The sequence below is a fragment of the Miniopterus natalensis genome, chromosome 2 (assembly GCF_054644295.1).
Source record: "Miniopterus natalensis isolate mMinNat1 chromosome 2, mMinNat1.hap1, whole genome shotgun sequence".
NCBI lineage: Eukaryota > Metazoa > Chordata > Mammalia > Chiroptera > Miniopteridae > Miniopterus > Miniopterus natalensis.
In genome coordinates, this window is record NC_142082.1 from 145,736,628 (window position 1) to 145,749,711 (window position 13,084).

The 13,084-nt window shown below is 39.4% G+C and overlaps 1 protein-coding gene across 2 annotated transcripts in view; it reads right to left on the reverse strand.

Annotated features, from left to right (window-relative positions):
• ANO6 (anoctamin 6) overlaps positions 1-13,084 on the reverse strand; it is a 168,556-nt gene that overhangs the window by 38,699 nt on the left and 116,773 nt on the right. For both annotated transcript variants that reach the window (XM_087814708.1, XM_087814709.1), the window contains 3 exons: positions 10,453-10,587; positions 7,602-7,707; positions 3,012-3,072 (listed from right to left, as the gene is read on the reverse strand). In XM_087814708.1, coding sequence (XP_087670834.1) covers positions 3,012-3,072; positions 7,602-7,707; positions 10,453-10,587 — 302 coding nt within the window. The remainder of the gene's footprint in view (positions 1-3,011; positions 3,073-7,601; positions 7,708-10,452; positions 10,588-13,084) is intronic.

The window sequence follows — 13,084 nt, forward strand, 5'->3', positions numbered from 1 at the left end:
TCTTTTTCCTGTTATACCTGTGTCAGGTGAGGTAGAACCAAAGACATGGAACCAACATTTTCTAACCCATTCCTATTATTCCAAACCCCAGACAGAACAGTGCTATTGTATCAATCGAGTAAATATTTATGCATCTTTCTAAAAGCCTCCTGCAACTTTATTACTCTATTTTGTCACCGATCCAAAGGCTGATGACAGCCAAATTATTTGCAGAGCTCTTATTCTATGCTTGTCACTCTGTCTTGGGGGGCTTGAGCAATCTGCTTAATCTCCCCGAGTGTCACTTTCTTCATCTTTAAAATGGGAGTATAACAGCCATCCATTTACTCACTATCTAGCAACAGTATCAACAGTAGATGATTTATGAAAAAGAAAACTTATATTTTTCACAAAAAGTAGTATCAGGGCTTCTAATCAGCATTCTCACAGACTCTCTTGCAGCTAGAGTTCCAGGTCAATTTTTAAAATGCTCATTATGTGCATCTGTGTTACTTCAATCAGAAGCAGAGTTGAACAGAAGCAGAGAAGGCAGTTGTAGGAGCTGTTATTTTGCTATGTGGACCAATAGGAGCAGCGCAGCTCTAGAACTCAGTTGCTACAGTCATTTCCACCCCCTCCCCCCCTGGAAGAGCAGCTAATTAGGGTAATATCTTCTCTATTCCATGGATCCTTAAGAGCCAGGTATCCAGTGTTTCTTTGGAAAGCATTAGGCCTAGATTAGGACTCAAAGGTGAAAATGAAAAATTACAGTCATACTGCCAAGAGCCTGGAGCCAGGGAGAATTGGATAGAAGTAGGTAAGAAGAAAACAAGGGATGGGGAGTGGGGATATGTTAAGAACCTTTCCTTCAACCATGGGTTGAAGTGCTCAGGACTATAAGTCAGTCTGATTGGGTGGGCTGGCTTGGCCTAGAAGGGTGAAGACAAGTATATAATTTGTACTGTATTTATTATAAAAGGTTTTCTATTCTCAACATGTATAACTCCTAGGGAACAGAAAAACACTCTAAGTGCCTCATACATCTGGGCACAAAAGAGATGCTGCAGGAATATGATGATGGTGATATGAAAAACTTCACACGATCCTCCTGCCTTTTCAGTGCTACAGTTTCAGGCTTTCTGTAATGAGGCTCACAGCAGTAGTTCTCATAAGGCAGAGGTAGCAAGAAAAGCAATATAAGGCACTTAAAATAAAGACTTCATCATACATACATATCCTTAAAGATACACAGATGGTGCTGTAAGCAGGGCAGAGATGTTTTCTGCATTCTAAAATCTGATGAAATAAAATCAGTAGCTCAATGTGCTTCAGTCAGTTCTATAAACATGGTGTAGTTAATGATCATGGAAACCAAGGTTAGCTAGGGAAATCTGAGGTTTGTCTTTCCAGTGCCAAAATTAATATATATTTTTTGCTTTATTTAAGATATCGTTTTAAATAGAGCTGTCAGTATCCATTCGTATATGGAGTTCAATAGGTGTGTCAGAATTTTATATATTATGAATCAGTGCTGAGGCTAAGGTTTAGACAAGAGTTAAAAGTACCCACCACCCATGTGTTTGGCATCTGTGCTCTTACTGGGGAAAAACAATGAAGGAGTACACAGGATCTTAATACATGCATTTGATCTTTATTCTTCTATGTGTCAAATATTAGCCAGTGCTTGGTTTTCAGCCAAAACATGCTAAATGTCTGAATGACAATGTAACTTTTTAGATAAATTTGGCCACCTTATAGTCTAGTTAATCCACAAGTGGCGGCTCGTGTCTCTAGGAAAAGTCCAATGTCTGTTCTGAGGTCCATTTGGTGACCCTTTACAGGCACAACCACCGCAAAGAGAAACACTGCCGGGGACACCTGTAGAGAACTGTTTCTATGATTCCATGTGTTGATGTGTTATCTTAAGAATAAGAGACTTGGTTCTCCTTCTTCCCCTACCTATCTGTAACCTGAACTGTATTTTCCTCTGGACTTACACAAAGAAATTGGAAATGTGTTCATCTTTGAAATTTTTTTCCTTCTATGGTAGAACATTTACATCAATTAAACATGTAAAAGTCTGCATTTGAAGAAAATAATTGCCTCATTAATGATGCTATTCAAGTAAATGATATGAATATAATGTTAAAGCTTCTATATAAAATTATATTGTTTAGGATTATATTTGTTTGACTTAGTAAATAGGACGTGATATTATTTTAAGAGTAGCACATACTTATTAAACACTCACTCATAGAGAAGGACATGAAGAAGAAAGCTTACCTGTAATCCCTGTGTTGGTGCTTCCCCTGAACCACAACCCCATGAAAGTTAGGGTGGCTGATAGCCATGGGACTGTTATAACACTGGCTCCCAAAGAATCATGCCTCCCTCCATCCAAGCCCTTGGGTAATCCTCCTACCTCCTCACACTGTTGTTGGCTGGCCATGACTTGCTTTGGCTCATGGGACACTTGTAAACTTGATGCAACCATAGGCTTAAAAAACTGTGTATGCATTAAGGCTTGCCCTGTCTTGTCTTTCTTTGGAACCCTAAAACTACCATGTGAAGGCTCCTGGGCTCACCCAGCGGAGGATGAGAGGCAGCATGGAGCAAGACGAGCTTGCCCAGCTGAGCCCCACGCCCCAGTCAGCCCGGTGACTGCCAGACCATCTCACCCAGTGGAGCTGCCAGCTCAATACAGAAACCAGCTGAGCCAGCCCAGGGCTGAAGAACTTCCCAGCCGACCCAGAGAATCATGGGAATAATAAATGTGTGTTTTAAGCTACTACATTTTGAGACAGTCTGTTAGGCAATACCTGATACAATGGCCTTTAAGAGTTTTAAATGGAGTTCTAGAGGAGCTGAGGCTTGGGCAATCCAAGGTCCTAAAAGTGGGTTACTTTGCTAGCCTATACAAAATTGTATAATGCTATTAAATTGGGCACTTGTATGATCTCAGGGTTTTTTGTTGTTGTTTTTTTATGTTAAGGGGCAAAAGTAAACTGGAAAAAAAGGAAAAGAAAACTTACCCCATACCCCCATAAATACTGCAAAGACTAGGGTTCCAAAGCTGTCAAAGATGCACAATTTCTGGAAAATACAATAATGACAAATAAATTAATCCTGTTCTCCACTTACTAGAATTCATCAAATATTCACTGCTTTGTGTATTGTACTGTCTGAATTTCTTTTGAAAATTGTTACCCAGTTTAACAATCACTATATGCCCTCCACACTTATAGGTGGGATTTCTCATTCTTTTGGAAGCAAACAGCCTGTGCTATATTTACTAGCTCGTTTTGCAAAGGAATATTTTCATATCATGATAAAGAAATAGGCACAGCTGCTAAGATTCCACTCTGTTTAAAGAATCTGTCAGGCTTTTGAATAATGGGCTCATCTGTGAGCTGTCATAAAAAGAAGTTGAGGAAGTAGTATGGCCCTAAGAATACAATGGACTCCCAGCAACTTTCAGATTAAGATTTGCATCTTATCATCATCTGCCCTGGTCAGAGGTTAAGTTCCTGAATTCCTGCTTTTCTTGATAAGAGAAGTACAAAGCTGGTGTATTCTGAGATGGCTCTCCCCCAGAAGAGCTGTTTCCTCACACCCAATGCAGGCTCTTCTACCATCGCCCACAGAGGCTCCCGGGAGTAAGAATGCACGGGAGCTCTCGCTGACTTTACAGAGGGTGCAATGACCACGAACGAATAAACGGCACACCTGCACAAGGAAGGCTCTGTTCACCAGTTCTGCTAAGTTTCATCTTTTTGCTCACTTATAAATAGCCTATCTCCCTCTATGAATTCCTGGAAAATCATTCAGTTAGGTACTAATTTTTCATGAGTGAGCTTTTTTAACATCTCCTAAAAATATCTGTAACATTAATGGAAAAAGGGGCAAAAATATGTAATATCAACTTCATGATAGATCATATGAACAATAAAGACAACAGAGTAGAAAAAGCAGCTATAGGTAAAAACGAAACAAAACAAACAAACGAACAAACAAAGCAAGCTTTTCAAATGATAAAGAAAATGCCAAGCTGCTTTTAAGGAAAATTCTACTTTGTTTTAGGTAACTTTTGGGGTTGTCCTTCATACTGACGTGGATAAACTTTCATCAACGTAAAAACATTAGTTAGGTTATTTTCATAGAAGATTATCCACCCAACCCTCCCCTCCACTCATATACCTATTTTCTAAAGCAGATGCCCCTTAATCAACCACAGAGACCCTGATCAGAAGGCACAATCCCAGGTTGCTGCCAGCCAACTGTTCCTCTCAAACACTCCCGCTCAAGGAAGACCATTAATACACGAGTGCGTGCCCCAGGGAACAAAGTTCTCCACCTCCCCCTCTAGTTCCGGGATTCCACGCACCACACATTTAAAATCTTTTTAGCTTTGACTCTTGCGGGACTATCTTCTCCAAGGTGTCTTAAAATGTTATGCCTTATCTCTTACTGAAAATTATTATAAGAGAAGTTTTATGAAAAATTGTTCTGGGTGTTATCATGCTGTTACTGACAGTTCTGACGTTACTTTTCTTTTCGGAATCAATGCAAGCCTCCTTCTATCTGATACCTCCCCACCTGCCCTGACACCTCTGCCCACCCACTCTAGGAAGAAAACATCCTGTGACTTCTTCGCCCTACGATGCTGAAAAAAGCCAAGGGAGGCACATCTGCCAGTGCGAGGCAGAAAAAATAGGAGCAGCAAGAAAAAGCACGTTAATTGCGGACGCCAAGATTACACCAGCTGCCTGGTTTAAGACAAGGGATGTGCCCTGTACTCCTAGGAGAGGTAGTTAGGTGGCTTGGATAAAGTTACCATTTTTGCCACATGAGTGAAAAAATCAAGGACCCAAGAGAGAGAATGAGAAGGCTGAGCTCTCTGCTCTATGAGACCCACAGTGACACGGGAGCAGGAGGCAGGAGAAGGCAAGCAGGGGGCTTTCTCGGCGAGAAGCCGAGCTTGGTTAGCGTGGCTTGCTTGGCGGGGTGGCACCGAGAGCGAAAGCCAGCTGCGTGAGGAGCCCCCAGTGAGCACGCGGCGCAGGAAAGAGCAGAGAGCTGCGCATGGGGGCGTGATCCCTTTCAGAGAGGAACCAATCAGAATCTAAAGTGACCATTTGTTACGCTTTCTTCCTGCAACAGAACAAAATCAAAATTGTATAGCTTAATGTATTTCTAAGAACAAAATGTTGTAATTTACCATGTTTCCCTTTTATCTTGCCAGCCAAAAGCTAGAACTTTATTCAATGCTCAATCACAAAAACAATATTAATCCCAATTATTTCCATAACTTTTAAACCCCTTGATTCTGATTTTATATTTATATTTGTAATCTGTTAAATCTTTTAGCATACATGTCATTTAGTGAATATTCCATCTCTTTAGAAAAGTAGAAATAAATATATAAGTAAATGTACAAATAAATAAATAAATAATTGGAGGCCCTGGCTGGGTAGCTCAGTTGGTTAGAGCATCATCCCAATACGCCAAGGTTGGGGGTTCGATTCCTGGTCAGGGCACATACAAGAATCAAACTATGAATACATAAGTAAGTGGAACAAGACCAGATGGCATGGCTCAGTGGTTGAGCATCGACCTAGGATCCAGGAGACTGTAGTTTGATTCCTGGTCAGGGCACATGCCTGGGTTTCAGGCTAGATCCTCAGTAGGGGGCATGCAGGAGACAGCCGATCAATGGCGCTCTCACCACCGATGTTTTTAGCTTTCTCCCTCTCTCTCCCTTCTTCTCTTTGAAATCAATAAAGACATATTTTTTTTAAAAAAGTAACAACAAATCAATGTTTCTCTCTCCCCCCCTTTCCTCCCTCCCTCTCTCTGGAATCAATAAAAAAATTTTTTTTTAATTATAAAAAAAAGAAATAATTATCCAACAAAAAGAAAAGCATAAATAGACTCTCTTTTCTAAACATATTTTTCATTTGATTCTTTTACTCATTTTTTATTTATTTCCTTCCCTTTGTAAATCACTCTGACAAGGCTCAAGGGATCCTTCAGGAAACTGGAATAGAATGACTCATTTTTCCCAAAACAAGGAAAAAAAATCTGTACACAGGGACTTATTCAAAAGTCATGTGTTTAAAGATGGGTAAGTGGAGCAGAAGAAATGAGAAAAGAGGTGGGGTAGGGTGTGTGAAAGAGAATTTCTTAAGAAAAATGAAATTTATCGTTGTACTCTGGAGCACAGTCTGCCTCTGGTATTATGGTTGACATCTGCCTTAAATCCAGTGCCTGGGGACACACACTAACTTCTGGCCTTTATGAGTTAACATCACTGGGAGGCAGCTCCTCTGTTACCAGCTTCAAGTCTCTTCCTTCGTGTCATATATGACAGATATTTGTAGGCTGGAATTTGTGTTGATTTGTAGGGTGGGCAATGAAATCTATTCTAATTCATAAATTAAGTGTAAAAATCCATGTGTTGACAATACCCTGTAATCATCTTAATTACGTGGTGGAACAATTTTTCAAACACAGAACTCAATTTGAGAGTGGAGTGCCTGGTACTACTGTTAGCTGGTGAGAAACACGGTGATGGCAAGAAATGCAGACTTGCTGTCAGGTTCTGGCTTTGTTAGTTAACCGGTGGGGGACCTGGAGCAAACTAATCTCTCAGAGCCTCCGTGTTTTCATCTGTAAAATGGAGGTAACACCTGCTCTGCCTATCTCACAGGGTTGTCGTGTGCGTCAAAAGTGATAAGTACAAAACTTCACAAAGTATAAAATACAAAGTGACATCACTACAACGGTACTGCGTTCAGTTAAAATAACACTTATGTGGAGTAGATCAGAATATTCTGAGCCCACATAACGATTCCTAAACTTTCAAAACAGGACAAGGGAAGAGAGGAAAGATCACACACAGCCAGTGAGGTACTATGTCAAAGTCGTCAGGAAAACTCTCCAAAGCAAGCTGGCGGTCTTCCTTCCTATCTGGAGTTGCGGGCATGCCTTTCAGTAAGCTCCCTCCGGTCTCAACGCTTGTCCTAAGCCTCCTGCATTTTGAGAAGTCACATAGCTCAAGACCATATGCAGTTAGCAGGGGAGCCAGGTGTGTCTTGTGGCAATATTTTGAGACAAAGTATCTGTTGTCAAAACCTTTTTCATGCATATTTACAGATACAGTCTAAATCTGACCAGCAAGGTTTTTAAAAATACGAATGTAGTTATAGCACACTTTAAACGTGGGAAAACACAAGTACAAATTTCAGGTTTCCACTCACTTCAATTAAGGAAAATACTTATAGTAGTAAACCTATTAAATAGTTTGCATGAAATAAGCTGAGTCAGATTTGTGCTTTGATTACTTGAAATGCTCAAACAGTTTCAGTTCCACAGTTCCTCCCTGACCCTTGAGGAGATCTTAGATAAGGCTTTTAATCTCAATTTATTATTTGTAAAAGAGGAATAAACACATGCATGCTGTATCTGCCTTTTGGAATAAAGGGTTAGTTCAAAATTACCTTTCTGAATTCCTCTGAGAAAAAATTATAATTTCTATATTGTACTAAAATTATTAGAAAAAAAATTTTTCATTATTTGAAAATTTTTCATTATTTGAAAATGTTTAGAATAACAGAAATTACCTGTGAGGACTCGCAAGTAATATTGAGTTTCCAGAATGGACAAAGCTTATCACACTGAGGACACATTATGATGTTGCCGCCAATATTAGGATCACAAACTTCTTTGCTAAAGAAAAGAGAAAATTTTAATTTAATTTTTAAAAACTTAATGAATAGGACTTCCTTTCTAGCAGAATGATAAAATCTAACACCCATTCATTATAAGAAAATAAAACTAAATTCTTAAAAAACTAGGAATGGAAATGAACTTCATTAGCTTGATTGGTACAGGCTTGCTACATAAAGCCTACAAAAACATTCCACCTAATGGTAAAATGCTGAAAGTATTTCCTTTAGATCTGAAACAAGGTGATGGGTCTTTCTATCGCCACTTCTTCTCAGTGGTGGCCACCGACAGCACAGTAAGCCAAGGAAAAAAACACTCCTCTTGCTAACAGGCTACATGATTGTCTATATAAACAACTCAATAGAATCTACAGAGAAGCTATAAGAATAAGTGAGTTTAGTAAATTTGCAGACACAAAATTAATACACAAAATATACCTAGGTTCACAAAAGGAACTCTGTCCCTACAGACCTGCAACAATTAGGAATTCATTTTTTAAAATTCCATTTTAAAGTAGCTTGAAAAATATAAAGAGCCAAAGAAATCTAACTCAAGAGGTGTAAGATTTATATGGAGAAAATTATAAAACTGTTCTGAAAGAGTGAAATACATAGAGTGAATCCTATATAAGTGGATACATTATGATGTTCATAATTTGGAAGAATCAATATTTAAAGATGTCATTTCTCCGCCATTTGAGCTGGAAATTCAATTAGAAGACCAAAGGGCTCAGAAGATCCAAGATACCACTAAAAACAAACAAACAAACAAAAAACAAAAACAAGGTGGTGTTGGCACAGGTTAAGAAAAACTGACCAAGGGAACAAAATAGAGTTTAGAAAGAGACATCTGCATATACAAAAACTGAACTTATAAGAGGGCTGGCCCAGCCAATCAGTAAGGCGAGAACTGACGTTTCATAAATGGGAATGTAGCAATGGAATATCCACATGGCAAGACATGAAACTGAACTCCCAAATCCTATCATATGCAAATCAACTCCAGGTGGAAAATGAGAATGCAACAGTACCACCTTACTATTAAAAAAAAAAAGAGAGAGAGAATATTTAAATAACCTTAGGGGTAAGGAGAGATTCTATAAATAAGAAACCAAAAGGCATAAATCATTAAAAAAGATATTGATACATTCAAAATCTTTCAAAAGCCAGAACTTCACCAAAATATACAATAAAGGGAGGGAAAAAAGAATTAGCTACAAACTGGTAAAAGTTTGTAACACATAAAGATGACAAAGGATGATTCACCAGAGTATTTAAAGCACTCCTACAAATTAATATGAAAAAACCAACCAACAACAGGATGCACACTGCTCGCCCTAGGAGAAGCCATTCAGAGGGACTTGTATGTGAATGGAACTGGAGTTGTGTAATTAGTTGGTCTTACAAATAGGTTAATTACAACCAAACGGGCATGTAAAGCAGTTTTAGAACATCTGACTAAAGATCTTAGAAAGTCTGTTCCTCTACACAAGGTATGAGAACAACGGCAACATTTGTCAAAATTAACCTCTGCAGAGCTCTTGAAATTAAAAACTTACAGCAACCTAAGGGGTATTTATTTGAGGAAAAACAGCTAAATCTCTGTAAGAATATAGTCTACAACCACCATTGAAGAACTTTATAAAAAATGTAACTTTGCACTTTGAAAGTATAATTTTTGAGATGCCTTTTTTGGGGGAAGAAGGGGGTGGAGTTGGAAAAATACACAAAACAATGGAGAAGCCAAGGACAAATTTAGGTTAAAAATATCAACATTCAGCCCTTGCTCTAAACTCTGTTTCAGTGAAGAGAAGCGAGTCCTTTAAAGCCATCTGCAGCTTTCCAGCTAAGAAGCCACAATGGGTACAGAATACTCAGAACCCTCTGTTAAATAGAATGGATAATTATGCCTACATGTCAGGGCTGCCACATAAACTGCCTGCCTTGGGAGCCAGCCTAATGTGCTCCAGGCTAGAAAAATTTGGTCTGCTCATAGCTGGTGTCCAGAAATTACGATCTGGCTGTCACATCTGGATAGAGGCCAGAAGATCAAAAGAAAATACTTGGTTTAGTGTTGCATCTCTGTTGAAGGTTGAGAAGACCAAAAGCAGAGGCATAATCACATAATTCAGAATAGCGATGGTAAAAGGCAGTGTTCTGGCACCCACATATTTCTCTTTAGACAGTGCAGCTGGTATCTGAATCCCAACATCAAGCACAACATCATTCTTTATCACTTATTTCCCCCCCTAAGTTTGTAAGGGCCAGTTTTTAAAAAGTAAAAGAAAAACAAAAGTATTGTTTACTTAAGTTTTTAAATATGTAAAAGAAATCATTTCTAAAAGCATAAGAACACCAATTGTACCAGTTTTGCCACTGAAACTTTGAAGGGATCAGAGGTGCTCTTGGCCCACAACTGTAGGGCTACAAAAAGCATTCCTCTGGAGGCCAGAAGTTCAAGGATGATCCTCCCTACAGACCTCCTTTCTTTTGAAAACAAAACATTGTCTTAAAATATTGAAGTGTTTCCTGAGGATAATACTCCTGTCAGAGCCAGGGCTGCATGATCTAAGAAAAAAATTTTCCATTCCACTTGATGATTAGACTCAGAACAAAAGAGACACATCATCCAAAGCAGTAACTGTTTTGAGATGAGTCTTCTTTTACTAAAGAAGTCTAAGACCATGAAAATAATTTTATGTCTCATCAACTTTCATCGCAGTAACAAGGAATAAACAAGGGTTACCTCCATGTGCAGTTATTTCGATTCATGTATCCGTAGAGAAAGCACGCCACGCCCACTATTGCTGCCAGGAGGAGCATCTGAGTGTAATAGCCCAGCCAGGCAAAATAGATTCCGATCTTCTCTCCATAATATTTCCTGAACAAAGACAGAAAATATTTTTAGAAGACACAAGTAGTCACTCCGCAGCTTCATCCAGATGTTAATTTCCAATTTTAAAAAGAGACGCCTTTGAGCTTAAACATCAGACTCAATTCACACTTAAAACACACTCATGCTCATAGCAGACCCCAAATTCCACTGTAACTCAAAAAGTATTTTATATATCAGAGAAGTACCCGATCACTGGTTAGCCTGTGAAAGCAAAGTAAATTAGAATAAAGCGAAGGAAGGAAAACTGCTGATTATGAAGCAGAGAGAGGTATCATCATCGTTCTTTGTAAAGTGCAGCACATCTGAGACAGTCTCGGGCAAAGATGATTCTTAATATGCATGAAACAGGTGAACGTGAACAACCCCCTCAGTTACCTGCTTTCACTTATCCAGGGGCAACTTCCTTGGAGCAAGTATAATAACAAAAACAATAATAATAAAATGACTGACAGTAATATTAGTTAGCAGTGGAATGAGCCTCTGATCAAAATATTTGTAAAACTCATTGTGAGAGTGGGAGAGGACAGGATGGATACGACTGAGGCGCCCACCACTGTACATTCCTTCCGTCTAGCACTTCGAAGTTTTCCTAAGTTTTAAAAACTGACCAGTGGTGTGCTTGCTCTTGGGTAAAATGGAAGAAGCCACATAGGCAAGACTGGAAGAAGGAGGCTGCGCAATGGGAGCCTGTTCCTGAAAGGAAGATAAATACAGTTAGGCAGGGGGAAAAAAGATTTAGGGGAAAGGAGAAAATAATGAAAGGACTACAAAGGTGATCGTTGCTGTTGATACTTTCCTAGTCTGACTCACGTCAATCTGAGTATTGACGGGTAGAACCTGCAGACTTACTTAACTCTGAGGCCTCTAGGATATTTCTGGCTCAGCATGGAGCTGGGATGAGCTCCTTGAGTTTACCTAGTGGGACTTAGCTCTGAGAACCTGGAGATCTGAGAGATTTCAGACAGGAGCCTCCACGGGCTGGACCGGTGCTCACAGGGCAGCTGTGAGACCAGCCGGGTGTAGGTCACACCCTGGGGAAGAGAAAGGGGTGAGAATGCAATCAGGAGAACAAAGTGTCCGATCTCACCGGGGCTTTGTTGTCTCACACACGTTTGGCAGGCAAATGGCAGGTTCAGGACAGTGCCTGGGAGAGAAAGCCTGGTGATGGGTTTGAGATGTCTTGGATTCTTGGCTGTTGGATTTTCTGTAATATGTTCTTATCAATCATCTACCCTAGAAATGCCACATTTAAAATTGGAAGGACTGTTAACAGTTTGTCTGGTCCAACCTCCCTGGAGGAGAGCTGGTCAGGCAGTCTCTGCTCGGATACCTACAGTGACAGGGAGTTCATTACCTCTGAAGGGGTCTGCATGACACTGTAGGCAAGGAGGTCAGATTAAACAGAGCCTGCCTCATAGTTTGGGTTTTTTGGGGGGTAAAGAAAATAACTTTTCCACTATTTTAAGAATATCTGGCTAAGGAAAATTTAACTATTGCCTGTCCGTGGTCCACATCACATGTTCCCTTCTTAGCTTCCCACTAGTAATCCCTTGACACTTCAGGGAAGTGGAAAAACTGTTTTCTTTACCTCCCCAAAAACGCAAACCCATAAAAAATGATTAAGAACCCTTCAAGTCCACAAGATGCTATAGGTTTAACATGATAGAAAAAAATAATAAAAAGGGAAACCTCATGTGAATATCAACTTCAAATATTACATATTTACAGATATCCTCTTAAAATTCTATCCTACAGGATAACCAGAATTAAGGAGAGAAAGAGGCTCTTCATGGTTGTAATCCAGCTGATAAATGAAGGAGGAAATGAGAGTATGGCCAAATGGGATGAAATCCCTTATGAGACAATAAATCTAGGCAATAATCATTCATGGCTGCTATCATCACTTTCAAAAAAGACAACTGGACATTATGCACCTTCTAATAGAAGTATGACATTTCACAAAGAAAAGAAGCATTCTTTCACAAAGTTGAGTGTCAATTAGATCAAGCTTGAAGATGAGGGTCAGATTATTAGCTAAAGCAAATACACACGACAAAGGAGCAAGGCTAGCACCACCACAGGGGAGAGTGGAATCAACAAAACAGACATGGAGATGACCCTCAACAACTGTGAGGGAAACAAGAAAGAAATGGAAAAATTGTAGATTAGAAGACAGAGAGATATATTAGTTGCAACATCTGGACCTTGTTTGGATCTGATCTGAAACAAAAAACTATTAAGAAATATGTTTTGTGACAACCAGGGAAATGTGAACACTGATTAAAGAGTATTCTGGTTGTATTTAAATAAAAGATCTTCTCATTTTACTCATGAAATGATACTTGGAATTTTCTTCAAAACAATCCAATGGAGGTGGGGTGGGAGGGTGGCAGAGATAAAAATGAACAAGATTGGCTGAGTTTATAAATTTTTAGAGCCGGGTGACGGGATAAATGCAGGTTTGCTGTACTTTTCCCTCTAC